We start from the raw sequence: 27,957 nt of genomic DNA, 5'->3' as shown, positions 1-27,957 counted from the left end.
AGGGCCGGGCTCCTGGCCGAAACAAGTCTGTGAGCTGAGTCCTGGTTGCGGTGGCCTCCGCTCCAGCCAAGCTTCGGGTTCGATTTCCGAGGTCGGTGGTGGAGACCTCCCTTCTGGCAGCTGTGGATGGCCACCAATTGGGGTTTATGATGGTTGCTTCGGGGAAGCGACTGGGGCACCTTGAAGTCAGTGACGTCACTTCTGTGTTGTCGTCTGCTCCGGAGAGGTGCTGGTCGGAATGGGCCTCGTCTCCAAGCGCTCCGGCACGGTAGCAGGCCGCGGGTCTCCGGGAACTTGGAAGGCCTCGTTGGTCAGGTCCAGGTGTGGTCCGGAGTTGAAGAAACAATTCTGGCGCGGTGATCTCCAGCTGGGTCAGTAGCTTCGCCAGGGTGTTGTTGATCTTGCTAGATGTAGCAGATTGCAGGTTCAGAGGGGTTTCTCTGGTATAGGATAGCGTAGAGGGCAGTTTGCTCGGGAGAGCATGCACAGAGTTGCCAGATACCGGCGCCATTATACACTTGACTATAAGCAGCACTGGGGCCCCACAGGGGACTGCAGTAGTTCTCTTCATGTATATACTGTATACCTTGGACCTTTGGTAGAACTATGATTCATGTTATCTGCAGAAATTTAATGATGACTCAGCAATAGTTGGGTCTATAAAGGGAGGATGGGAGGATGAATACAGGTGCCTGGTGGAGGACTTTGTCAAATGGTGCAAGCTGAATCATCTATCGCTCAACATCATTAAGACAAAGGAGATGGTGATGGACTTTAGGAAGACTAAGCATGCACTGCTCTCTGTTACTGTTGATGGTGAGGACCTATAGGTATCTGGGGATGCACTTGGATCATAGACTTGAGTGGAGCACCAACACAGAGGCTGTATACAAGAAGGGCCAGAGTTGCTTCTACTTCCTGAGGAGACTGTGGTCCTTTGGAATATGCAGGCCTCTCCTTCATATGTTCTACCAGTCGGTTGTTGTCAGTACAGTCTTCTATGTGGTGGCGTGCTGGGGCAATGGCATCAACATGAGTGACGCTAACAAGCTCAATAAACTGATTAGAAAGGCTGGCTCTGTTAGAGGAGTCAAACTGAACTCACTGGAGGCTGTAGTAGAACAAAGGACCCTCTGGAAAATCCTGCCAATTCTGATCAATGTTTCTCACCCTCTGCATGCCTCCTTGGCTGAACAGAGGAGCACTTGTAGTAATAGACTAAGACAACTGCGCTGCTCCAAAGTGCGCTATATGAGCTCATTCTTACCCTCAGCGATTAGGCTCTATAATGAGTCAGCCTATAGCAGAGGGAGAGATGATCCCCTCCTGTTAAGACTCTTTGAGATAACAGATTTTAAAAATTCTTTCTTACTTCTCTTTCAATATTTGATTACCTGTGCACTTGTAATACTACTGTCACACTGTAATTTCCTTTGGAATCAATAAAGTATCTGTCTATACATTGTTCTTGAGGTAGGTGACCAAAACTGCACATAATACTTCAAATTAGGCCTCACCAATGTCTTGTATAACTTCAACATAACATCCCATTTTCTGTTGTCAGTACATTAATTTGCGAAGGTCAATGTGCCAAAAGCTTTCTTTATAACCCATCTGCTTGTGACACCACTTTCAACGAATTATGTACCTTTTGCCCGACCATTCACTGTGTAAGACCTGACTGGCCCTATCGAAATGCAAAACCTCGCACTTTTCTGCATTAAATTCCATCTGCCATTTTCACCACAGTTTTGCAGTTGATGCAGATCCCTCTGCAAGCCTTGATAGCTTTCCTCACTGTCCACAACACCCCCAATCTTGGTGTCGTTAGCAAATTTGCTGATCCAGTTAATCACATTGCCATCCAGATCATTGATATAGATGACAGCCAATGAAGGACCCAGCACTGATCCCTGCGTTGCTCTACTGGTCACAGGCCTCCAGTCGGAGAGGATGATTTCCATTCATTGCTTGATTTTTGATCCTTGTGAAAGTATGAGGGAGAGGTAAAGACAGGCCCCATAGGCCAATGAACTTAGATGTATCCTACCCACTTTGGGGAGCCACAGTCTAACCACGCAGAGTGGAAAGTATCCCAGTGTGCATGTTTGACTGATGACTCTAGTCATCCTTTTGATTGGTACTGATATGTCTGTCTGGTTTTAGGTGTATGACCTGGGGATTGATGGCCAAGGGATGAGCCGAGTGGCTTCTTTATCCCAGAATTCAGTAGTTTCTTCAGCAGGTAACATAGCCAGGTGAGTGTGTAACTTAGAGTGTGAGTGTGGAGCTGTGATTGCTCTGGTTATTGGTATTTGACAAACCTTTCCACATTACTGACAAACCTTTCCACATTACTCAATACCTTTCCATGTTATCAACAAATGACACAAAAAGTTAGATGCCTTGCAAATAAATGTCTGATGGTTGTTTTTTAAGGATCAACACAAAAAGACAAGCACTATTATCTGAACAGTAATGAGGGATAACTGCAGATGCTCGACATCTGAAAACAGATACAGGTGTCCCCTGCTTTTTGAACGTTCGCTTTACGAAACCTTGCTGTTACGAAAGACCTACATTAGTTCCCTGTTTTCGCTAACATTCATTGTTAAGAGAAAAAGGCAGCGCGTGCCCCGAGCAGCCAACCTCCTGCCCCGGAACTGCATTCTAGCCGGCATTGCTTAAAGACGTGCCTGGGAGCATTCGTTAGCAAGATGAGTTCTAAGGTATCAGAAAAGCCTAAAAGAGCTCGTAAGGGTGTTACACTTAGCGTAAAACTAGACATAATTAAGCGTTTCGATCGTGGTGAACGAAGTAAGGACAAAGTGAGTTTGGCTTGTGGAAGTTGACAAAGATAATGAAGAGGTTTTGGCATCCCATGACCAAGAACTGATAAATGAAGAGCTGATGCAATTGGAAGAGGAAAGGATAACAATCAAAACCGAATGCAGTAGCAAATGGACGGAAATTGAAGTCGCCCAGAAACTGAACGTGAAGCAACTGTGAACAACAGGAATTCTGCAGATGCTGGAAATTCAAGCAACACACATCAAAGTTGCTGGTGAATGCAGCAGGCCAGGCAGCATCTCTAGGAAGAGGTACAGTCGACGTTTCAGGCCGAGACCCTTCGTCAGGACTAACTGAAGGAAGAGTTAGTAAGAGATTTGAAAGTGGGAGGGGGAGGGGGAGATCCAAAATGATAGGAGAAGACAGGAGGGGGAGGGATGGAGCCAAGAGCTGGACAGGTGATTGGCAAAGGGGATATGAGAGGATCATGGGACAGGAGGCCCAGGGAGAAAGACAAAGGGGGGAGGACCCCAGAGGATGGGCAAGGGGTATAGTCAGAGGGACAGAGGGAGAAAAAGGAGAGTGAGAGAAAGAATGTGTGTATAAAAATAAATAATGGATGGGGTACGAGGGGGAGGTGGGGCATTAGCGGAAGTTAAAGAAGTCGTTCATGCCATCAGGTTGGAGGCTACCCAGACGGAATATAAGGTGTTGTTCCTCCAACCTGAGTGTGGCTTCATCTTTACAGTAGAGGAGGCCGTGGATAGACATGGCAGAATGGGAATGGGATGTGGAATTAAAATGTGTGGCCACTGGGAGATCCTGCTTTCTCTGGCGGACAGAGCGTAGGTGTTCAGCAAAGCGGTCTCCCAGTCTGCGTCGGGTCTAATGGAATGTGGAATTAAAATGTGTAGCAACTATGTGAGATTTTCGCTGCAATAATTGCAGAAAAGTACGACTTTAATTTTGAAAGGGTACGTCAGTTTAGGGCATATTTGCAAGATGGTTTGAGTGCTTACTAAGAACTGTATGATAGAAAAATGCATGAGGCTAGCAATCAAACATACTGTCGTTTTTCAAGCCTTCCACATCAGCCACAGCAGACGACGTGCCTCGACCTTCGACATCAAGGCAGGCAGACATAGAACAAGATGACCTGCCTGCCCTGATGGAAATAGATGACGATGATATGACACCCCAGTATCCCACCACCCCAACCCCTGGGCCGCGGACTGATACATTGCCGCAGAGAATGCAGCGGTAGCCGGGACGCACCCAACTCTTCTTTAAGAAAAAAATCCGAAATAACTTATGAACTTTAGTTTTGTTATTTATGTGTGATTCATCTGCAGGTTTTATCTGTGCCTTCATAACTTATCGTGTGGTGCATGTTATGTGTATAACTATGCTTTACACCCTGGTTCGGAGAAACATTGTCTTGTTTCTATGTCTTGTATAGTTACATAGGCTATATATATATATATATATGTGTGTGTGTGTGTGTGTGTGTGTGTGTGTGTGTGTATATATATATATAGTTAAAAGAACAATAAGTTTGACTTGACTTGGACCCTGACCTCGATCTGTCAATGACCGTGTGGTAGATGCCTGTGCACCAGCCTCCCCACATCAAACAACACCATGCATTGGCATTCTCTAGTTCAGGAATCTACATCAACATCCCGGATCAAATCCCATTGTGATCAGCAAGTGGCAAAGGGGGAAAAATAGTGAGATTTCCCCATATCATTCTGCAGACCGACCAATATAAAATTCTTTGGGAGAACACTATACTTGCCTTGAGCGAATACACCACTACCACTAGTTCACTGACCATGCATTCTTCCTTCAGTGCACTCCAGAAGTGCACTGCGTCCACAATACTGCCATTCTCTGCAGATCCCCTTCAACATTGCCCTTAAACTGCAGACCACGCCCGTAGTATTAAAAAAGCAGCAGAAAATGCTGGAAATGCTCTCCAAGGCAGCAGTTGCTGACAGAGGAACAGTTAACGTTCCAATTTGAAAAACTTTCGTCAAAACTGAATGCTTCCAGTGTTAAAGGTTTCCCCCGCCATCCGAAGGTAGGGCGTTCCTATGAAATGGTTCATAAGCTGGAATGTCGTAAGGTGAAGAAGCAATTACCATTTATTTATATGGGAAAAATCTGTGGGTGTTCGCAGACCCAAAAAATAACCTACCAAATCATGCTAAATAACACATAAAACCTAAAATAACAGTAATATATAGTAAAAGCAGGAATGATATGATAAATACACTGCCTATATAAAGTAGAAATACTTTTCTACATTCATTGCCGCACTGTTCTCCGTAACAGAAATCTCACGCAAGCACTCTCGGCAGAAACACTCTCTGCATTAGATTTCAGTGATAGGTAAATTGATGGAAAGTATTCTTAGAGATGGTATATATAATTATCTGGATAGACAGGGTCTGATTAGGAACAGTCAACATGGATTTGTGCGTGGAAGGTCATGCTTGACAAATCTTATTGAATTTTTTGAAGAGGTTACTAGGAAAGTGTGGGCACGTGGCCAAGTGGTTAAGGCATTGGACTAGCGACCTGAAGGTCGTGAGTTCGAGCCCTAGCCGAGGCAACTTGAGCAAGGCACTTCAAAACACATTGCTCTGCGACGACACTGGTCAAGCTGTATGGGTCCTAATGCCCTTCCCTTGGACAACATTGGTGTCATGGAGAGGGGAGACTTGCAGCATGGGCAACTGCTGGTCTTCCATACAACCTTGTCCAGGCCTGCGCCCTGAAGACTTTCCAGGCTCAGATCCATGGTCTTGCAAGACTAGGAAAGTTGACGAGGGTAAATCGGTGGATGTTGTTTATATGGACTTCAGTAAGGCCATATAAGGTCCCACACGGAAGGTTGGTTGGTTAGGAAGGTTCGATCATTAGGTATTAATATTGAAGTAGTAAAATGGATTCAGCAGTGGCTGGATGGGAGACGTCAGATAGGCCGGTGACTAGTGGTGTGCCTCAGGGATCTGTACTGGGTCCAATGTTATTTGTCATATACATTAATGATCTGGATGAGGGGATGGTAAATTGGATGAGTAAGTATGTAGATGATACTAAGATAGGCGGGGTTGTGAATGATAATGAAGTAGGTTTTCAAAGCTTGCAGAGAGATTGAGGCCAGTTAGAAGAGTGGGCTGAAAGATGGCAGATGGAGTTTAATACTGATAAATGTGAGGTGCTACATTTTGGTAGGACTAATCAAAATAGGACATACATGGTAAATGGTAGGGCATTGAAGAATGCTGTAGAACAGAGGGATCTAGGAATAATGGTGCATAGTTCCCTGAAGGTGGAATCTGATGTGGATAGGGTGGTGAAGAAAGCTTTATAAATTAGAGCATTGAGTATAGGAGTTGGGATGTAATGTTGAAATTGTACAAGGCATTGGTGAGGCCAAATTTGGAGTATTGTGTACAGTTTTGGTCACTGAATTATAGGAAAGATGTCAACAAAATAGAGAGATTACAGAGAAGATTTACTAGAATGTTACCTGGGTTTCATCACCTAAGTTACAGAGAAAGGTTGAGCAAGTTAGGTCTTTATTCTTTGGAACGTAGAAGGTTGAGGGGGGACTTGATAGAGGTATTTAAAATTATGAGGGGGGATAGATAGAGTTGATGTGGATAGGCTTTTTCCATTGAGAGTTGGGGAGATTCAAGCAAGAGGACATGAGTTGAGAGGGGGCAAAAGTTTAGGGGTAACATGAGGGGGAACTTCTTTACTCAGAGAGTGGTAGCTGTGTGGAAGAGCTTCCAGCAGAAGTGGTTGAGGCAGGTTCGATGTTGTCATTTAAAGTTAAATTGGACAGCTATATGGACAGGAAAGGAATGGAGGGTTATGGGCTGAGTGCAGGTCGGTGGGACTAGGTGAGTAAGAGTTTGGCATGGACTAGAAGGGTCAAGATGGCCTGTTTCCGTGCTGTAATTGTTATATGGTTATTGTAAGGTACATTTAACCAGTGACACTTCGAAGGTGATGTAGTAGGGTGTTCAGAAGTCTAATGGTCTGAGGGAAGAAACTGGTTCCCATCTTGACCATTCTTGTTTTTATGCATCAGATCTCCTGTTGATGGTAGAAAGTCAAAGAGGATACTGGATAGATGGGTGTGATCCTTAATAATACTAAGGGCCCTGTGTAAGCAGTGCTTCTGATAAATGGAATGCTGGATGATTGAGGGGCCCTTCACTGTTGCAGCCTTCCTCCACATTCACTGCTGTTGTGATGCCATCATCTATTGCCAGTTCCACCGTTGAGGTTGTGGTTGAATTGCTGTTTATCTGGAACTTTCCTCTTGACCTTACCACCATGGATGACCTGACCAGGAGCAAAGTGTTCGATGGATAAACTCCACATGGCATCACTCTTGGGATCTCAGGAACTCACAAGCCTCTTCACCACGACAGGCTGATGATCCTTGGAGAACCAGGAATAAAGGAACACTGAGTGGTTGAGGAGAGGACTGTGGGTGCTTTGCACTTGACGAGGAACAGCCCCAAGAAATGCTGCAGTGTTCGGATCATACTGAGGAAACACGTATTATTGGAGCACTTTGCAAGGAACAGCATCAAAAAAGTGTGGCAATGTTGGGGTTGCACTGAGGAAACAAATTTTTTGGAAGCACTTTTCTGCTTGGGAGCTCTACTGAGTAAGTGTAGGCTTCTTTACCCTGTCCCTTAGGGCTTCATTCCAGTTTGTGAATTCCTCAACGGGAAACAATGGTCAATGCAGGTCAGAAACAACATCTCGTTGTCACTGATATTAAACGCTGGTGCACCTCAAGGATGTGTGCTTCACACGTTGCTGTGCTCTTTGCCCATGAATGAGTGGCTAAGCACAGCTCAGACACCATCTTTATCTTAGAATAGATGTGCTGAAACTGGAGAGGGTTCAAAGGAGGTTCACGAAAGTGATTCCAGGGTTGAATGGCTTGTTGTATGAAGAGTGTTTGATGGCTCTGGGCCTGTATTGATTAGAGTTCAGAAGAATGAGGGGTGACCTAATTGAAACCTATTGAATTGTAAAAGGCCTTGATGGAGTGCATGTGGAGAGGATGTTTCCTATTATGGGAGGTCTAAGACCAGAGGAGACAGCCTCAGAATAGAGGGGCATCCTTTTAAAACAGAGCTGAAGAGGAATTTCTTTAGCCAGAGAGTAGTGAATCTGTGGATTTTGTTGCTGTGGAGGCCAAGACTGTAAAACAGAACTTGATAGATTCCTCAAACACGAGGAATTCTGTAGATGCTGGAAATTCAAGCAACACACATCAAAGTTGCTGGTGAATGCAGCAGGCCAGGCAGCATCTCTAGGAAGAGGTACAGTCGACGTTTTGGGCTGAGACCCTTCGTCAGGACTAACTGAAAGAAGAGCGAAAAAGAGATTTGAAAGTGGGAGGGGGAGATCCAAAATGATAGGAGAAGACAGGAGGGGGAGGGATGGAGCCAATAGCTGGACAGTTGATTGGCAAAAGGGATATGAGAGGATCATGGGACAGGAGGCCCAGAGAGAAAGAAAAGGGGGAGTGGGGGAAAAACCCAGAGTATGGTCAAGGGGTATAGTGAGAGGGACAGAGGGAGGAAAAGGAGAGAGAGAAAAAATGTGTGTGTATATAAATAAATAACGGATGGGGTATGAGGAGGAGGTGGGGCATTAGCGGAAGTTTGAGAAGTCAATGTTCATGCCATCAGGTTGGAGGCTACCCAGATGGAATATAAGGTAAACACAAAATAATCTGCAGATGCTGTAAAAGATCAAAGCAAAAGATCTGGCCCGAAGCGTCGACTGTAAAAGATCCGGCCTGAAACGTTGACTCATTGTTTCTGACTGATGCTGCCCGATCTCGGAATATAAGGTGTTGTTCCTCTGACCTGAGTGTGGCTTCATGTTTACAGTAGAGGAGGCCGTGGATAGACTTATCATAATGAGAATGGGATGTGGAATTAAAATGTGTGGCCACTGGGAGATCCTGCTTTCTCTAGCGGACAGACGCAGACTGGGAGATCGTTTCGCTGAACACCTGCGAACCCATTAACACTATTGCACTATTTTTTGATCTCTTGTGCTACTTATTTAATATAATTTTTATATTTTTATTGTAATTTATAATTTTTAAAGTTGTGTTCTAATGTAATGGTGTCACAAAACAGCAAATTTCATGACATAAGTTTATGATAGTAAAACTGATTCTTATTCTGAGATGACTTCTGTGGAGCACGGAAACATGAAGCTAGTGGATCATTTGATTCTGCACCACCAGTCTATACAAATCACAAAACCATCACATTTCGTGACTTCTGTAAATTTATTCATCAGACCAGGGGTATTTTAATTCAAATGATCAGCAATGCTCTGGTTAGGTACCTCTGTTCATGGATACTTTACCATTACCTTGTCGGCTGGATTAGCCTACCATAGGGGAGCTTGTTAAATGCTTTACCAAAGTTCATGTAGCCAACATCCACCATCCCCCTCATTAATCGTAGCTACCTCCTCAAAAGCGCCATCAGAATTGAAAGGACCTTATCATTGTGCGTAATAAGTCTTATGTTTCTATAAATCACAAAAATATCATGTTGCTAGGTATCTTTTCTATTAATTTCTCTACTGCTATTGTTGGGCTTAGTGGCCGATAATTTCCTGTCTCATCTCTGTTACCTTTAAACCAGAGTATCAGATCCGTCATAGATAGGGTGGACATCCAGTGCCCTTTTTGAAGGGTGACAATGGCTGATAAGAGAGGACAAGCTTTTAAGGTGAGTGGAGGAAGGTATACCAGGGATGTTTGCCAGGACTGGTAGCTGAGGCAGATACAGTTGCAAGAAAAGGTTTGTGAACCCTTTGCAATTACCCTGTTTTCTACATTAATAACTCATAAAGTATGGTCTGATCTTCATCTAAGTCACAATAATAGACAAACACAAATTGCCTAAACTAATAATACACAAACAATTGTACTTCTCGTCAATACCAAGTATACCATTAAAACAATCACACCCGAGGTTCAAAAAGTATGTGAACCTTTGGGGTAATGCCTTGTACAACAGTTATTTGGACTCAGGTGTTCCAATCAATGAGACGTGATTGGAGGTATGGGTTGTAGAGGTACCCTGCCCTATGAAGAAAAAAGACAAAGTCAGATTACTGACAAATATCTCAAGAAAGATCTGTTTATGTAGACCATGTCTTGATCAAAACAACTTTTCAGAGGACCTTGGAAGAAGAATTGTAGAGATGCACGAAGCTGGAAAAGGCTAGAAAAGCATTTCTAAATACCTGAGTGTTCATCAGTCCACAGTAAGAGAAATTGTCTACAAGTGGAAATTCGGTACTGTTGCTACTCTTCCTAGGAGTGGCGCCTTGCCAAGATCACACAAAGCGCACCACATGCTTTGCTGAATTGGTGAAAAAGAATCCTAGGGTAACAGCAAAAGACCTGCAGACCCTAATGCTAAAGTCTCTGTTCACTTTAAGAATGTTGTTCATGGGAGGACACCACAGAGGAAATACTGCTCTCCAGAAAATAAAATATTGTTGCATGTCTCAAGTTTGCAAAAGAGTCCTTGCATGTTCTACAATGCTCTGGGACATTGTTATGTGGAGAGATGAGACCAAAGTTGAACTTTCTGGCAGAATGTTTGGAGGTAAAAGGACACTGCATGCCGACACCAAAACTTCATCCGAACTGTGAAGCATAGTGGAAGGCGCACCATGGATTGGGGGTGCTTCACTGCCTCAGGGCCTGGACAGCTTGCTATTGTTGAGGGAACAATAAATTCAAAATTGTATCAAGGCATTTTACAGGAGAATGTCAGGGAAGTGGTCCGTAACATGAAGCTTAATAGAAGTTGGATGATGCAACAAGACATTGATCTGAAACACAAGAGTAATTCAACTACAGAGTGGTTCATAAAGAAGAAAATTTGTGTTTTGGAATGTCCATGTCAGTGTCGAGACGTTAACCGAATTGAGATGCTGTGGTAAATACTGATGAACTGAAAGTTTTGTATGGAGGAATAGTCTAAAATTACTCCCGCTGTTGTGCAAGGCTGATCAGCAGCTACAGAAAACGTTTGGTGGAGGTTATTGCTGCTAAAGGAGGTTCTACCAGTTATTAAATATGTGGCTTCACGTACTTTTCAGCCTGGTTTGTGAATGATTAAATAATATGTTCAATAAAGACATGAAAAGTACAATTGTTTGTGTATTATTAGTTTAGGCAGACTGTGTTTGTCTACTTGGAACATAACATAATAAATAGGAGCAGGAGTAGGCCATCTGGCTCATTAAGCCTGCTCCACCATTGAATAAGATCATGGCTGATTTGGCCATGGACTCATCTCCACGTACCTGCCTTTTTCCCAAAACCCTTAATTCCCCTACTATGCAAAAATCAATCCAACCTTGTCTTAAATATATTTACTGAGGTAGCCTCCACTGCTTCATTGGATATAGAATTCCGCAGATTCACCACCCTCTGGGAAAAGCAGTTCCTCCTCATCTCCGTCCTAAATCTACTCCCCCTGAATCTTGAGGCTATATCCCCTAGTTCTAGTCTCACCTGTCAGTGGAAAGAACTTTCCTGCCTCTATCTTATCTATCCCTTTCATAATTTTTTTATATTTCAATAAGATCTCCTCTAATTCTTCTGAATTCCAGTGAGTAGAGTCCCAAGTGACTCAATCTCTCGTCATAGTCCTCATCTCTGGAATCAATCTGGTGAACTGCCTCCAAAGCTCAGTATATCCTTCCTCTAAGAAGGAGATCAGAACTGCATGTGGTACCCCAGGTGCGGCCTTACCAGTACAGTTACAGCATAACCTCCCTGCTCTTAAATTCAACTTGGAGTGCCAGGCTTCAGATGTTTCAGAAAGGACAGGGAGAGAGGCAAAAGAGGTGGGGGCATGGCACTGCTGATCAGAGATCGTGTCAGGCTTCAGAAAAGGAGGAAGTCATGGAGGGATTGTCTGCTGAGTCTCTGTGGGTGGAAGTTACAAACAGGAAGCGGTCAATAACTCTACTTGGTGTTTTTTATAGACCACTCAATAGTAACAAGGACATTGAGGAGCAGATAGGGAGACAGATTCTGGAAGGGTGTAACAATAACATTGTTGTCGTGGTGGGAGATTTTAAATCCCCAAACATTGATTGGCATCTCACTAGACTTAGGAGTTTAGATAGGGTGGAGTTTGTTAGGTGTGTTCAGGAAGGTTTCCTGACACAATATGTAGACAAGCCTACAAGAGGAGAGGCTATACTTGATCTGGTATTGGAAAATGAACCTGGTCAGGTGTCAGATCTCTCAGTTGGAGAGCATTTTGGAGATAGTGATCACAATTCTATCTTGTTTACCATAGCATTGGAGAGGGATAGGAACAAACAAGTTAGGAAAGCGTTTAATTGGAGTAAGGAGAAATATGAAGCTATCAGGCAAGAATTTGGAAGCATAAATTGGGAACAGATGTTCTCATGGAAATGTACAGCAGAAATGTGGTAAATGTTCAGGAGATGTTTCTGTGATGTTCTGCATAGGTATGTTCCAATGAGACGGAAAGGATGGGTACAGGAACCGTGGTGTACAAGGGTGTTGAAAATCTGTCAAGAAGAAAAGAAAAGCTTACGAAAGGTTCAAAGAAGATTATAAGGCTAACAGGAAGGAGTTTAAGAATAAAATTCGGAGAGCCAGAAGGGGTCATGAGAAGGCCTTGGCGAGCAGGATTAAGGAAAACCTCAAGGCATTCTACAAGTATGTAAAGAGCAAGCGGATAAGATGTGAGAGAATAGGACCAAGCAAGTGTGATAGTGGAAAAGTGTGTATGGAACCGGAAGAGATAGCAGAAGTACTTAATATTTTGCTTCAGTATTCACTACGGAAAAGGATCTTTGCAATTGTCGGGATGACTTAGAGTGGATTGAAAAGCGTGAGCAGAAAGACATTAAGAAAGAGGCTGTGGTGGAGGTTTGGGAAAGCATCAAGTTGGATAATTCTCTGGGACTTAATAGTATGGTTAGGAATAATCAGCATAGCTTTGTCAAAGGCAGATTGTGCCTTACGAGCCTGATTGAATTTTTTGACTAAACACATTGATGAAGGTAGAGCAGTAGATGTAGTGTATATAGATTTCAGCAAGGCATTTGACAATATACCCCATGCAAGGCTTATTGAAAAAGTAAGGAGGCATGGGATCCAAGGGGACATTGCTTTGTGGATCCAGAACTGGCTTGCCCACAGAAGGCAAAGAGTGATTGTAGACGGGTCATATTCTGCGTAGAGGTCCGTGACCAGTCTTGTGCCTCAGGGATCTATTTAGGGACTCCTACTCTTGGTGATTTTTATAAATGACCTGGATGAGGAAGTGGAGGGATGGGTTAGTAAATTTGCTGATGATACAAAGGTTGAGGGTGTTGTGGATAGCGTAGAGGGGTGTCAGAGGTTACAGTAGGACATTGATGAGATGCAAAACTGCTGAGAAGTGGCAGATGGAGTTTAACCCAGATAAGTGTGAGGTGGTTCATTTTAGTAGGTCAAGTATGATGACAGAATATAGTATTAATGGTAAGACTCTTGGCAGTGTGGAGGATTAGAGGGTTCTTGGAGTCGACACTCAAAACTGCTGCGCAGGTTGACTCTGTGGTTAAGAAGGTATATGGTGCATTGGCCTTCATCAATCGTGGGATTGAGTTTAAGAGCTGAGAGGTAATGTTGGAGCTATATAGGACCCTGGTCAGACCCCACTTGGAGTACTGTGCTCAGTTCTGGTTGCCTCACTACAGGAAGGATGTGGAAACTATAGAAAGGGTGCAGAGGAGATTTACAAGGATGTTGCCTGGATTGAGGAGCATGCCTTATGAGAATAGGTTGAATGAACTCAGCCTTTTCTCCTTGGAGAGACGGAGGATGAGAGGTGGGAGACCTATCTCATCAAATGATTGATGCAGATTGTGAGGAGGTAAGTCCCAGCATAAACAACTGGAATTTCACTGGTCACAACTTCCTGAAGTGAATTAGTTTTATTTATTCTTTGTGACAATATCCTGAGTTGTTCGTTATGGACTGTGCCTTTAAAAAGAGAGAGAGAGAGAGAGTGTGTGTGTGTGTGTGCGCGCATCTGTACAGCACAAACAGCTTCTTACCGAGAGAGAGAGAGGGGGGGGGGGCGAAGACTGCTCACAGTTTGTTTGGGATTTCTGCAAGGACACTGCCAGCTTCTGAGTTCCTACAGAGAGAGAAGGGAGGAGCTACTTGATAGACAGCTGGTGTTCAGCACAACAGTATTTAAACCAGCGTAATTGCTTGTTTCACAGGACATGCAAATACACTGAAGTGTGAAGTTACCACTATCCTGTTCAGGTGCCCACGAGTGTGGAACTGAGGATCGATTGTGAGGTATCGATCTGTGATTATTAGTGCGTGAAAGAGTGACCCTGTGGAGTCCACCAGTGTGTCTAACCTTTGCCTGAGTTGGTAGATTATCACTTGAAGACGGTGCTCTTAAGTTGGTCAAGTTTGGCTAACTTGGAAGTTTCGGAGGACAGCGGGAAGAATCGATGGCATTGGCTTACTCGGACAACCACCACACCTCTCTCTCTCCATCACTACTCAACACCACGAGCTGAACTGATTTCATTTACCCATCACTGTAAGACTGTATCCATTTACCCCCTATGCTTGAAGAAGCTTGGTTTTTATATTTCCACACATATACAAACGTATATATAATCACTGCTAACCTGTTTGATATATTGGAATTTATATTACTGTATATCATCCTCAATTATGGATGCTCTAAAATTGTTTTATATTGTCTACATGGCACTCTATTGAAGCCTTTCTGAAGTTCCAAATTTTCAATGTACAATGGCTTTCTCCTGTCTATTCTGCCAGTTAGAAAATCAAAAAATTGCAACACATTTATCAAACATGATTCCTTTTCAAAAGTCCACTATTGTAATATTAACAAATTGCATGACATATTAAATCTGATTCTGATGTTTGATTTTTCCAGCATTCATTTGCAGCTTATGTCAGCCTAACTGATCTGATCTGTACACAATCTTCCATGCATCCAACTGGAACAGGATTTCTCATCTAAACTAATTTCTCTTGCAATAAAAGACGACTGTATTCTTGGATCTTGCACGTTAACTTTCAGGGAATCATGTACAAGTGTATCCAGGTCACTTCAATTACCATCTTTCATGTTTGTTTTTCCTTTGAATTTTGTTAGTCTCTGAAAAATATTTGCTTTTAATGGAACTGTGTGTCAGAAAAATTAATATGAATTGTGCTTTAGTGTTATTGTTACTGTATTCATATTATTAGCATTGTTGGTGACATCTAGATATGGCATGTTGATGGAGTAAAGTATGGCATGATTCATAGATCTCTGGTTTGACTAATATTTATTATTCATTGTTAATCTTTTTTTTGTTCAATTCTTTTATTTTAACTGTGTGAGAATCTATGTGTTTGGTACTATTTTACTTAGACGGTTCCTTGGGTCTCTGTGCATAAGTTTCAGATATCAAGTTTGGACTTTCAGATGATTTTATGGCTTCATTTTATCATGATTGACTGATTGAAGCTGAACTTCGTCAACATGTTCTCACTTACAAGCTCAATTTGGTAGAAGTTAACAGTGACCAGATAGCACACGATACGTAATTGCAAAGTTTTCTTTAAAAACAATAATCATTTAATTGTTTTTATAATGTAGGATGTTAGGGATAAATTTGTCCTGGTGAGGAAGACAAAGAATGGTAGGGTGAAGGAACCATGGGTGACAAGTGAGGTGGAGATTCTAGTCAGGTGGAAGAAGGCAGCATACATGAGGTTTAGGAAGCAAGGATCAGATGGGTCTATTGAGGAATATAGGGTAGCAAGAGAGGAGCTTAAGAAGGGGCTGAGAAGAGCAAAAAGGGGGCATGAGAAGGCCTTGGCGAGTAGGGTAAAGGAAAACCCCAAGGTATTCTTCAATTATGTGAAGAACAAAAGGATGACAGGAGTGAATGTAGGATCTATTAGAGTAAAGGTGGGAAGATATGCCCGGAAGCTGTCAAAGTGAGCAAGGTCCTCAATGAGAGGGAACTTGATGAAGGTGAGGACAATATGAGTGTGGTTGATGTTCTGGAGCATGTTGATATTAAGGGAGAGGAGGTGTTGGAGTTATTAAAATACATTAGGACGGATAAGTCCCCGGGGCCTGACGGAATATTCCCCAGGCTGCTCCACGAAGTGAGGGAAGAGATTGCTGAGCCTCTGGCTAGGATCTTTATGTCCTCGTTGTCTACGGGAATAGTACCGGAGTATTGGAGGGAGGCGAATCTTGTCCCCTTGTTCAAAAAAGGTAGTAGGGATAGTCCGGGTAATTGTAAACTGGTGAGCCATATGTCTGTGGTGGGAACTCTGTTGGAAAAGATTCTTAGAGATAGGGTCTATGGGCATTTTGAGAATCATGGTCTGATCAGGGACAGTCAGTATGGCTTTGTGAAGGGCAGATCGTGTCTCACAAGCCTGATAGAGTTCTTTGAGGAAGTGACCAGGTATATAGATGAGGGTAGTGCAGTGAGTGTAATCTACATGGATTTTAGTAAGGCATTTGACAAGGTTCCACACATCAGAAGACATGGGATCCAGGGAAGTTTGGCCAGGTGGATTCAGAATTGGCTTGCCTGCAGAAGGCAGAGGGTTGTGGTGGAGGGAGTAAATTCGGACTGCAGAGTTGTGACTAGTGGTGTCCCACAAGGATCTGTTCTGGGACCTCTACGTCTTGTGATTTTTATTAACGTGGGGGTAGAAGGGTGGGTTGGCAAGTTTGCAGACGACACAAAGGTTGATGGTGTTGTGGATAGTGTAGAGGATTGTCGAAGATTGCAGAGAGACATTGATAGGATTCAGAAGTGGGCTGAGAAGTGGGAGATGGAGTTCAACCCAGAGAAGTGTGAGGTGGTCGTGACTATGGGCTTGTATTTTTACTGATTTTTTTGTCATTTTCAGGACCATAGATCGGGCAGTCTTCAAACCAATTGTGCACATTGCCGTGATTGAGAGCTCGGAATCTGTGGATTGCCACTTGTTGGCTGTGACACATGCAGGTGAGAATTTGCAGCGTTGGTGAACTAAGGGCTGGTGAAGTTATAATATCATAGAATATCTGTGTGGAAACAGATCTTGCAGCTCGGCATCCATGCTGACAGTCTATCGCTGTAAACCTCTTCTATCCATGGAACTGTCTGGTTGGCATCCATCTGTCTCAGTGGCCAGTGAGTACAGTGAAAGCTTCTGAAGCAATACACTTGGCAGCAGCTTGACTGCAGGAGCATCTGGATGGATGTTCAGTGGCATCCAGCCACCACTGGGGCTCCACTCTGCACTTGCTGTCTGGGTTTACTTCCGTAGCCCACATCCCTTCCGATACTGCCCACTACGCTGTGGGGCTATTTACCCATATCTGGGGATCTGGTACATGAGCGTCAGGGTGTGTCCACATGGCAGTGGGCCTGTGTGCTACATCTGCTGGGCCAGACCTCCTCCCTGTCCACCGTAGTTCAGCCTAAGCCCGAAACAATTTAGTTTCCGTGTGTCACCAGCGAGGAGGCACTATATGGGGTTTGATGTTGGAGAGGGTATGTACTGGCAGGGAGAGGATTATACATTCAGCTCTCCTTTTCGTGTGACTACGAGTCAGTGGTGGAAGTTGAAAGTGAGAGCGACAGGCACTACCAACTACTCCTCCACATCATAACAAGCATTTTGAGAACAAAATGGACCTGTCTTAATATGTATCAAATGTTATAAGTACATACCATAATTATGTAATTATGTGATGAGGTTCACACAACTGATTCCCGGGATGAAAGGGTTGTCATACAAGGAACGTTTGATGACTCTGGGTCTGTACTCGCTAAAATTCAGAAGGATGAGGAGGGATCTCACTGAAGCCTTTTGAATGTGAAAGGATGTGGAAAGGATGTTTCCCATGGTGGGAGAGTCTAGAACAAGAGGGCACAGCCTCAGGATAGAGGGGCACCCTTTGAAAACAGAGTTTTGGAGAAATTTCTGTAGCCGAAGCGTGGTGAATTTGTAGAGTTTGTTGCCACATGCAGCAGTGGAGGCCAGGTCGTTGGGTGTATTTAAGGCAGAGATTGATAGGTTCTTGATTGGACGTGGCATCAGTGGTTACAGGGAGAAGGCTGGGAATTGGGTTGAGGAGGAGGGAAAAAAGGATCAGCCGTGATTGAATGGCAGAGCAGACTCGATAGCCTAATTCTGCACCTATGTCTTAAGGTCTGTAACGACATACCTCTATAGCTTCCTCTGTCAGCTCGTTCCACATACCCACTATATTCTTTTTGAGAAGAGTTGTCCCTTGTATCTCTTAAATATTCCCTTCTTACTTAAACCTGTGGGTTCTAGTTTTATGCTCTCTTAACCTGACCAACAGGTTACTTATCTCCTCTGTGCCCCTCATGATTTTATAGATCACTATAAGGACACCACTCAGTCACCTGTGCTGAGGGAAAATAATTGTAGCCTATCCTGTCTCTTAGAGTTCAAGCTCTCCAGTCTTGGTAATATGCTTCTGATTTATTTCTGCAGTTTCTTCAGCTTAATTACAACTACCTTCTACCTAGTTGACCAGAAATGCATACAGTTACCAAGTACAATTTCACCAACATCTACTCTACTACGTCTGACTCCTTACTTGTATCCATCCTGGTTTCCATGAGGTCTTACCTTCCAGACCAGACTGCCATGTGGGAGCTTGTTAAAAGCTTTGCTAAGGCCCATGTAGATTATGTTGTCCACCCTGATATCATTAATTTTCTTCAAAAAATAGTAATCAATTTTGGTGTGACACTATTTCCCCATACACAAATCTCTGAATGATCTTTGCCACAGTAAATACGGATAAGAAATATTCATCTGAGCTATCACCCATCACTTGAGAACCTATTGTTTCCCAGGTTACCCTTTTAATATGCCTGTAGCATCTCCTAGGATTCTCTTTTACCTTATGTAACATTGCTATCTCTTGTCCTTTTTTTTTTGTCCTCCTGTTTTCCCTCAAGTATACCCTAGTATCCTTTGCTCCTCAAGAGTTTGGCTTGATACCAACTGCTTATACCCTCCAAACTCCACCTCCTTTTTTAGACCAGACCCTCAATATTGCTCCTGAGGTGTTCCCCATCCTTGCCAGCCAAAGAGGAACATACTGTTCCGGAACTCTCCCTATCTTACTTTTAGCTGTCTCATACTTGCCAGACATCCCTTTACTTGCAAACAGCTTTAGCCAGTCAATTTTTTCAAGTTGTCTAATGCCTCCAAAATTTGCTTTTCCCCGTGCTTGAACTTTAACCTGCAGACTAATCCTATCCTTTCCCATAATGTAAAACTAATAGAAATCTGGTCACCAGTCCCAAAATGCTGCTTCACTGACTTTTGTCTGTCCCGTTTCCCTCTAAGGTTCAGTGTTGCCCTTCTGTAGTATGGCTGTCTAGAGTCTGTAAATTGTTTTAAGAAAACTTTCCAGGACACTTTTAACGAATTCTGCCCCACCTAAGTACTTGGCACTAGGGCAGTCCATGTCAGTATCAGGAAAGTAAAGTCACCTACTATTACAACCCTCTTTTACAGCTATATGCGATCAACCTGCATAGAAATTTGGGTTACACGTGCAATGCATTGGCTAGTGCTCATCAGGATTCAATGCCATCTGTCAATGCTCTGACTATTTATCATCTTCATCTTAAGAGTCATAGAGAACATAGAGTAGTACAGCACAGTACAGGCCCTTCGGCCCACAATGTTGTGCCAACCCTCAAACCCTGCCTCCCATGTAAGCCCCCACCTTAAATTCCTCCATATACCTGTCTAGTAGTCTCTTAAACTTAAACTTAAAGAAGTACAGCACAGAAGCAGGCCCTATGGCCCATCTAGTCTGTGCTGAACCATAGACGCCATAGACAAACTACAACACAGAAACAGGCCTTTTGGCCCTTCTTGGTTGTGCCGAACTATTTTCTGCCCAGTCCCACTGACCTGCACACAGATCATATCCCTTCATACATCTCTCATCCATGTATCTGTCCAATTTATTCTTAAATGTTAAAAAAGAACCTGCATTTACCACCTCGTCTGGCAGCTCATTCCATACTCCCACCACTCTCTGTGTGAAGAAGCCCCTCCTATGTTCCCTTTAAACTTTTCCCCCCTCACCCTTAACCCATGTCCTCTTGTTTTTTTTTCTCCCTTTGCCTCAGTGGAAAAAGCCTGCTGGCATTCACTCTATCTAATAGATTGGTTAAACATGACCTACCACGCACAAAGCCCTGTTGACTCTCCCTAATAAGTCCTTGTCTATCCAAAATGCTTGTAGATTCTGTCTCTTAGTACTCCCTCCAATAACTTACCCACTACTGACGTCAAACTTACCGACCTATAATTTCCCGGATTACCTTTCGATCCTTTTTTAAACAACGGAACAACATGAGCCACTCTCCAATCCTCCGGCACTTCACCTGTAGACACCAGCATTTTAAATATATCTGCCAGGGCCCCTGCAATTTCAACACTAGTCTCCTTCAGGGTCCGAGGGAATACCCTGTCAGGTCCTGGGGATTTATCCACTTTAATTTGCCTCAACATAGCAAGCACCTCCTCCTTTTCAATCTGTACGGTTTCCATGATCTCACTACTTGTTTCCCTTAATTCCATAGACTTCATGCCAGTTTCCTTAGTAAATACAGACGCAAAAAACCCATTGAAGATCTCCCCCATTTCTTTTGGTTCCGCACATAGCCGACCCCTCTGATCTTCAAGACGACCAATTTTATCCCTTACAATCCTTTTGCTCTTAATATACTTGTAAAAGCTCTTTGGATTATCCTTCACTTTGACTGCCAAGGCAACCTCATGTCTTCTTTTAGCCCTCCTGATATCTTCTTAAGTATTTCCTTGCACTTTTTATATTCCTCAAGCACCTTATTTACTGTCAATCCCATCCCATCCCATCCCGTTCATATCCCCACTATCCATGTCCCTATCCAAACTTCTCTTGAACTTTGAAATTGAGATCGCATGTACCACCTGCACTGGCTGGATAAGGTCCTAATCTATCCAATCTTCCCTTATTACTCATGTCCTCCAGTCCTGGCAACATCCTTGTAAATTTTCTCTTTCAGCCTTATTTACAACTTTCCTGTAGGTGGGTGAACAAAACTGCACACAATACTCAAAATTAGGCTCACCAACATCTTATACAATTTCAATATAACACCCCATCTCTTGTACTCAATACTTTGATTTATGAAGGCCAATGTACCGAAAGCTTTCTCTACACCCCTATCTATCTGAGCCATCACTTTCAATGAATTATGGGCCTGATTCCCAGAACTATTTGTTCTATTATACTCCTCAGTGCCTTACCTTTCATTGTGTAACTCCTACCCTGGTTGATCCTGCCAAAGTGCAATACCTCATACTTGTCTGCATTAAGTTCCATCTGCCATTTTTCATCTACTTTTTCAGCTGGTCCAGATCCTGCTGCAAGAACTGATAGTGTTTCTTGCTGTCCACTACACCACTAATCTTGATGTCAGATTTGCTGATTCAGTTAACCACATTATCATCCAGATCATTGATACAGATGACAAACTACAAACACTCAACAACAATCCCTGCTGCACCCTGCTAGTCACAAGCCTCCAGTCAGAGGGCAATCTTCTACTACCACTCTCTGGTTTCTCCCAGGAATCCAGTGTCTAATCCAATTTAATACCTCATCTTGAATGCTAAGCGACTGAACCTGCTTGACCAGCCTCCCATGAGGGACCTTGTCTGATGCCTTACTAAAGTCCATGTAGACAACATCCACTATTTTACTTTCATTCACTTTCCTGGTAACTTCCTCGAAATACTCTATAAGGTTGGTGAGCCACAGCCTACCACGCACAAAGCCAAGCTGACTATTCTTAATCAGAACCTGTCTATCCAAATTCTCATATATCTGGTCCCTCAGAATACCTTCCAATAACTTTCTCACTACTGATGTCAGGCTCACTGGCCTATAATTTCCAAGTTTATTTTAAGAGCCTTTCTTAAACCTAAGATTCTCCTTGCTGTCCACAATTCCACCACTTTTGGTCTTGAATGGGTAATGAATCAAAGTTTAAAGTATAATTATCATTGAAGTATGTCTACCATATACAACCTTCAGATTGATCTTCTTTCAGGCAGCCATTAAACAAACAAAAAGAAGTGAAATAGAATTCACGAAAGTCCCCACACTCCCCAAGGGCAGCCAAACATCTAATGTGCAAAGAAAAAGAATCAATTGTTGAAAACTGTAAAAAAAAAAGCAAACAAACATTCCACAGAATATGAACCGCAGAGTCCGTGCAAGTAGTCCACAATTGACAGGGTTTGACCTCTCCCAGCATTTAATGAAGTGTGTGTGACATATACTGTGATTGCCGTCTTTGTTTTGTACCTAGGTGTGCGACTATATTTCAGCACAATGCCCTTCAAGAATCCATCTGCAAGACCCAGCATGCTGGTGCTGGTACACGTACGACTGCCACCAGGATTTTCTGCTTCAGCCATGCCACAGAGGCCCTCCAAGGTCCACAAAGCTCTATATATTAAAGGTATTTGCATTACAGGGGAACTGTGACTGTATGCCGCTCCTTATTTAGGTGACATTAAAACAAAGAATGGAGTGGAAGTTGGCAGTCAGCTTCTCAAGCTATTTTTTTTGTCTAAACTGAAATCATGACTGATCTAGTTTTGGTCTCAATACTAATTCTGCACTGCCTTTCTATGCCCCTCAACTCCCTTCCAGTTGAAAGATCTGTCAGTCTGTTTTAAATACATTCAGTTTTAAGCGATAGAACTTCAGTCACAATTCACCAGAAGAAGAAACTCCTCCATGCCTGTGACTGAAATCTGTGTCCCTTATTATGGCGGAGTTTGAGATAACTACGCCAGGGAAACATGCTGTCAGGATATATATGAGTGGGGAAGGGGGGAATGAAGTGAGAATCTGTGAGGTAATAAGTAGAAGTTGTAATGGAATCTGATAGGAGAGGACAGTGGACCACAGGAGGAAAGAGAAGGAGGAGGGGCACCAGAAGAGGATGTGGGAGAAATTAGCTGATGTTAGAAAAATCAGTGTTCATGCCTTCAGGTTGGAGGCTACCCAGACGGAATATGACATGCTGTCCCTCCAGCCTGTTAGTGGCCTCATCGTGGCAGAGGTGGAGGCCATGGGCCAACAGGGCAGCATTGATGGATGCTAGAGGAAGGAAAACTACAAAGTCTGTGTAGGGGAGCACTTTGGTTCCAGTGATCATAACACCATTAGTTTCAATTTGATCATGGACAAGGATAGATCTGGTCCTAGGGTTGAGGTTCTGAACTGGAAGAAGGCCAAATTTGAAGAAATGAGAAAGGATCTAAAAAGCGTGGATTGGGACAGGTTGTTCTCTGGCAAAGATGTGATTGGTAGGTGGGAAGCCTTCAAAGGTGAAATTTTGAGTGCAGAGTTTGTATGTTCCTGTCAGCATTAAAGGCAAATTGAATAGGAATAAGGAACCTTGGTTCTCAAGGGATATTGCAACTCTGATAAAGAAGAAGAGGGAGTTGTATGAAATGTATAGGAAACAGGGGGTAAATCAGGTGCTTGAAGAGTATAAGAAGTGCAAGAATATACTTAAGAAAGAAATCAGGAGGGCAAAAAGAAGACATGAGGTTGCCTTGGCAGTCAAGGTGAAGGATAATCCAAAGAGCTTTTACAAGTATATTAAGAGCAAAAGGATTGTAAGGGATAAAATTGGTCCTCTTGAAGATCAGAGTGGTCGGCTTTGTGCGGAACCAAAGGAAATGGGGGAGATCTTAAATAGGTTTTTTGCGTCTGTATTTACTAAGGAAGCTGGCATGAAATCTATGGAATTGAGGGAATCAAGTAGTGAGACCATGGAAACTGTACAGATTGAAAAGGAGGAGGTGCTTGCTGTCTTGAGGAAAATTAAAGTGGATAAATCCCCGGGACCTGACAGGGTGTTCCCTCGGACCTTGAAGGAGACTAGTGTTGAAATTGCGGGGGCTCTGGCAGAAATATTTAAAATGTCGCTGTCTATGGGTGAAGTGCTGGAGGATTGGAGAGTGGCTCATGTTGTTCCGTTGTTTAAAAAAGGATCGAAAAGTAATCCGGGAAATTATAGGCCGGTGAGTTTAACGTCAGTAGTAGGTAAGTTATTGCAGGGAGTACTAAGAGACAGAATCTACAAGCATTTGGATAGACAGGAGCTTATTAGGGAGAGTCAACATGGCTTTGTGTGTGGTAGGTCATGTTTGACCAATCTGTTGGAGTTTTTCGAGGAGGTTACCAGGAAAGTGGATGAAGGGAAGGCAGTGGATATTGTCTACATGGACTTCAGTAAGGCCTTTGACAAGGTCCTGCATGGGAGGTTAGTTAGGAAAATTCAGTCGCTAGGTATACATGGAGAGGTGGTAAATTGGATTGGACATTGGCACGATGGAAGAAGCCAGAGAGTGGTGGTAGAGAATTGCTTCTCTGAGTGGAGGCCTGTGACTAGTGGTGTGCCACAGGGATCAGTGCTGGGTCCATTGTTATTTGTCATCTATATCAATGATCTGGATGATAATGTGGTAAATTGGATCTGCAAGTTCGCTGATGATACAAAGATTGGAGGTGTAGTAGACAGTGAGGAAGGTTTTCATAACCTGCAGAGGAACTTGGACCAGCTGGAAAAATGGGCTGAAAAATGACAGATGGAGTTTAATACAGACAAGTGTGAGGTATTGCACGTTGGAAGGACAAACCAACGTAGAACATACGGGGTTAATGGTAAGGCACTGAGGAGTGCAGTGGAACAGAGGGATCTGGGAATACAGATACAAAATTCCCTAAAAGTGTCGTCACAGGTAGATAGGGTCGTAAAGAGAGCTTTTGGTACATTGGCCTTTATTAATCGTAATATTGAGTATAAGAGCTGGAATGTTATGATGAGGTTGTATAAGGCATTGGTGAGGCCGAATCTGGAGTATTGTGTTCAGTTTTGGTCACCAAATTACAGGAAGGATATAAATAAGGTTGAAAGAGTGCAGAGAAGGTTTACAAGGATGTTGCCGGGACTTGAGAAACTCAGTTACAGAGAAAGGTTGAATAGGTTAGGACTTTATTCCCTGGAGCATAGAAGAATGAGGGGAGATTTGATAGAGGTATATAAAATTATGATGGGTATAGATAGAGTGAATGCAAGCAGGCTTTTTCCACTGAGGCAGGGGGAGAAAAAAACCAGAGGACATGGGTTAAGGATGAGGGGGGGAAAGTTTAAAGGGAACATTAGGGGGAGCTTCTTCACACAGAGAGTGGTGGGAGTATGGAATGAGCTGCCAGACGAGGTGGTAAATGCGGGTTCTTTTTTAACATTTAAGGATAAATTGGACAGATACATGGATGGGAGGTGTGTGGAGGGATATGGTCTGTGTGCAGGTCAGTGGGACTAGGCAGAAAATGGTTCGGCACAGCCAAGAAGGGCCAAAGGGCCTGTTTCTGTGTTGTTGGTTCTATGGTTCCATTCTTTGAAGGACATATACAGTGTCCTGGAGTGGAAAGTCTCATCATAAGAACAGTTGTGGCAAAGATGGAGGAACTGAAGAAGTGATAGCTCCATCCCTCCCCCTCCTGTCTTCTCCTATCATTTTGGATCTCCCCCTCCCCCTCCAACTTTCAAATCCCTTACTCACTCTTCCTTCAGTTAGTCCTGACGAAGGGTCTCGGCCTGAAACGTCGACTGCACCGCTTCCTAGAGATGCTGCCTGGCCTGCTGTGTTCACCAGCAACTTTTATGTGTGTTGCTTAAATACGAGGGCACATGGCTTTAGGGTGAAAGGGGAAAGGTTTAGGGGGAACTTCTTCACTAAGAGAGTGGTGGGAGTGTGGAACGAGCTGCCATCTGATGTAAATGCGGGCTCACTCTTAAGTTTTAAGAATAAGTTGGATAGATACATGGATGAGAGAGGTCTGGAGGGTTATGGACTGGGTGCAGATCATTGGGACTAGCGGAATAAAGTTTTGGCACAGACTGAAGGGGCTGAATGGCCTATTTTCTGTGCTGTAGTGTTCTATGGTTCTACACAAATGTAAGGAGAATAAAATAATAGTTACTCTGGATCCACTGCAGCACTAAATAAAGACACAAAAGATAATGATCACATTTAATAATAATAAAACAGCATACAATAAATATCAATACGTAAGATGTGCATAGACTGATTGTATATCCCTAAAGTGACACTAGGCTGTACATAAGGTGACTGATGGGAAATCATAAAGTAGTGGTGGAATTTGTGGGTGGAGCTGTCTTACTGCTTGGGAAAAGTGATTGTTTTTGAGTCTGATGGTCCTGCCAGTCCTCACCAATAAGTTTCCTACCACTGACACGAAGCTCACTGGTCTATAGTTCCCTGGCTTGTCCTTGCAGCTTTTCTTAAATGCACAATGTTAACCCACGTCCAGCCTTCCCTTGCCCGTGGCCAATGATAATACACATATCTCTGCCATGATCCCAGCAATTTCTTCCCTACTTTTGCACAGTATGAAAAGTTAGTCTTGCCCAATATAGGACTTTTAATTTGTGCAACGAAGTTCCTCTTCCATAACAATTTTTAACAAATAGAATTATGGTCACTGGTCCCAAAGAGCTTCCCCACTGACACTTCAATCTCTTGTCATAGAACAATAGAGTATAGAACACTGCACCCACTGAACCAGACTCTTTGGCCCATTTAGCCCATGCTGAACTATTAATCTGTCCAGTCCTATCAGCCTGCACACAGGCCATAGCTCTCCAGACCCTTCCCATCCACCACTTGTGCTGACAGCTTGTTCCACACTCTCAGCACCCTCTGAGTGAAGAAGTTCCCTTCTAGTTCCTCTTAAACAGTTCACCTTTCACCCTTAACCCATGAGCTCTAGTTCTAGTCTAACCCAACTTTAGAGGAAAAAGCCTGCTCACATTTAATTTATCTATACCCATAATACCCCTATAATTAACCCTATCATCCACTTCCTCATTTCCCAATAGGAGGTCCATTGTTACCCTTCACTAGTAGGGCTATCTACACATTGTTTGGGAAATCTTTCCTAGACACATGTAACAAATTCAATCTTATCCAAGCCTTTAAGACTTTGTGGTAATCCCAATCAATATTAGGGAATATGGAAATCACCAATTTTAACATTCGAAAGGTTTCTATGAGATCCCCCATCATCCTTTTAAGTACCAGCAGGTACGGACCCAGAACCATCAAATGTTTTTTGTTGTTTTTTTTTCAGCTATCTGTTGTGTCCCTACAAATTTTAATATCTAGTATGGGAATGTTGACCTTGGTAGCAGAGGTCATTTCATAACTGTGTATCAAATGAATAATTGTTTGTTTTATTACCATGAAGTTGTTTATTACTATGAAGTTGTTTCAAAAATTCAAATTTTGTTTTGCATACTCATTGCTGTAAAGACCAACAATGTGATGGCTGGGATATAAATATAAGAGGGTTTTATGGTGAGAGGATGGAGTTTTAAAGGTGATTTGTGGGCAGGTTATTTAGACAATGGGTGATTTCTGGAACTCTCTGCCATTGGAGGCCATGGAGTCTGATACATTCACTACAGAAACATTCAGACAGGCATTTAAGTAGTAAAGGCATAGGGTTGGTGTAGGTGGGCAAAAAGGTCAGAATGGATAAGGGGTTGAATGGCCTGGTGCTAATTTCTTCTATTTAAACTCTTGTCAGTTTGTATACCTAGTCATGGAACACAGGATGGACACAGGTCCTTCTGCTAAACCAATACATAGGAACCACAATACCCATCCAGGTAGTCCCAATTTCAGGTTTTTGACCCATTTCCCTCTAAGCTCTGCTGTTCCATGTACCTATCCAAGTGGATCTTAACTGATATTGTTTATCTGCCTCAGCCACTTCCTTTGGCAGCTTGTTGCATATACTTATCACCATCTGTGGGAAAAGTTGTCCCTCAGATCCCTTTTAAATCTTTCCCCTCTTCCCTAAACCTTACCTTGGGGAAAAGACTGTT

The 27,957-nt window shown here is 43.2% G+C and overlaps 1 protein-coding gene across 4 annotated transcripts in view; it reads left to right on the top strand.

The window, feature by feature from the left end:
• The window catches only part of nup155 (nucleoporin 155), a 244,979-nt gene that overhangs the window by 70,795 nt on the left and 146,227 nt on the right, over window positions 1-27,957 (top strand). For all 4 annotated transcript variants that reach the window (XM_072257447.1, XM_072257446.1, XM_072257449.1 and 1 more), the window contains 3 exons: window positions 2,167-2,258; window positions 16,832-16,929; window positions 22,330-22,482. In XM_072257447.1, the coding sequence (XP_072113548.1) occupies window positions 2,167-2,258; window positions 16,832-16,929; window positions 22,330-22,482 (343 nt within the window). The remainder of the gene's footprint in view (window positions 1-2,166; window positions 2,259-16,831; window positions 16,930-22,329; window positions 22,483-27,957) is intronic.

The sequence above is a fragment of the Mobula birostris genome, chromosome 5 (genome assembly GCF_030028105.1).
Source record: "Mobula birostris isolate sMobBir1 chromosome 5, sMobBir1.hap1, whole genome shotgun sequence".
Classification (NCBI taxonomy): Eukaryota; Metazoa; Chordata; class Chondrichthyes; order Myliobatiformes; family Myliobatidae; genus Mobula; species Mobula birostris.
Note: the sequence above shows the minus strand (reverse complement) of the source record. Positions and strands in the feature narration are given on the sequence as shown.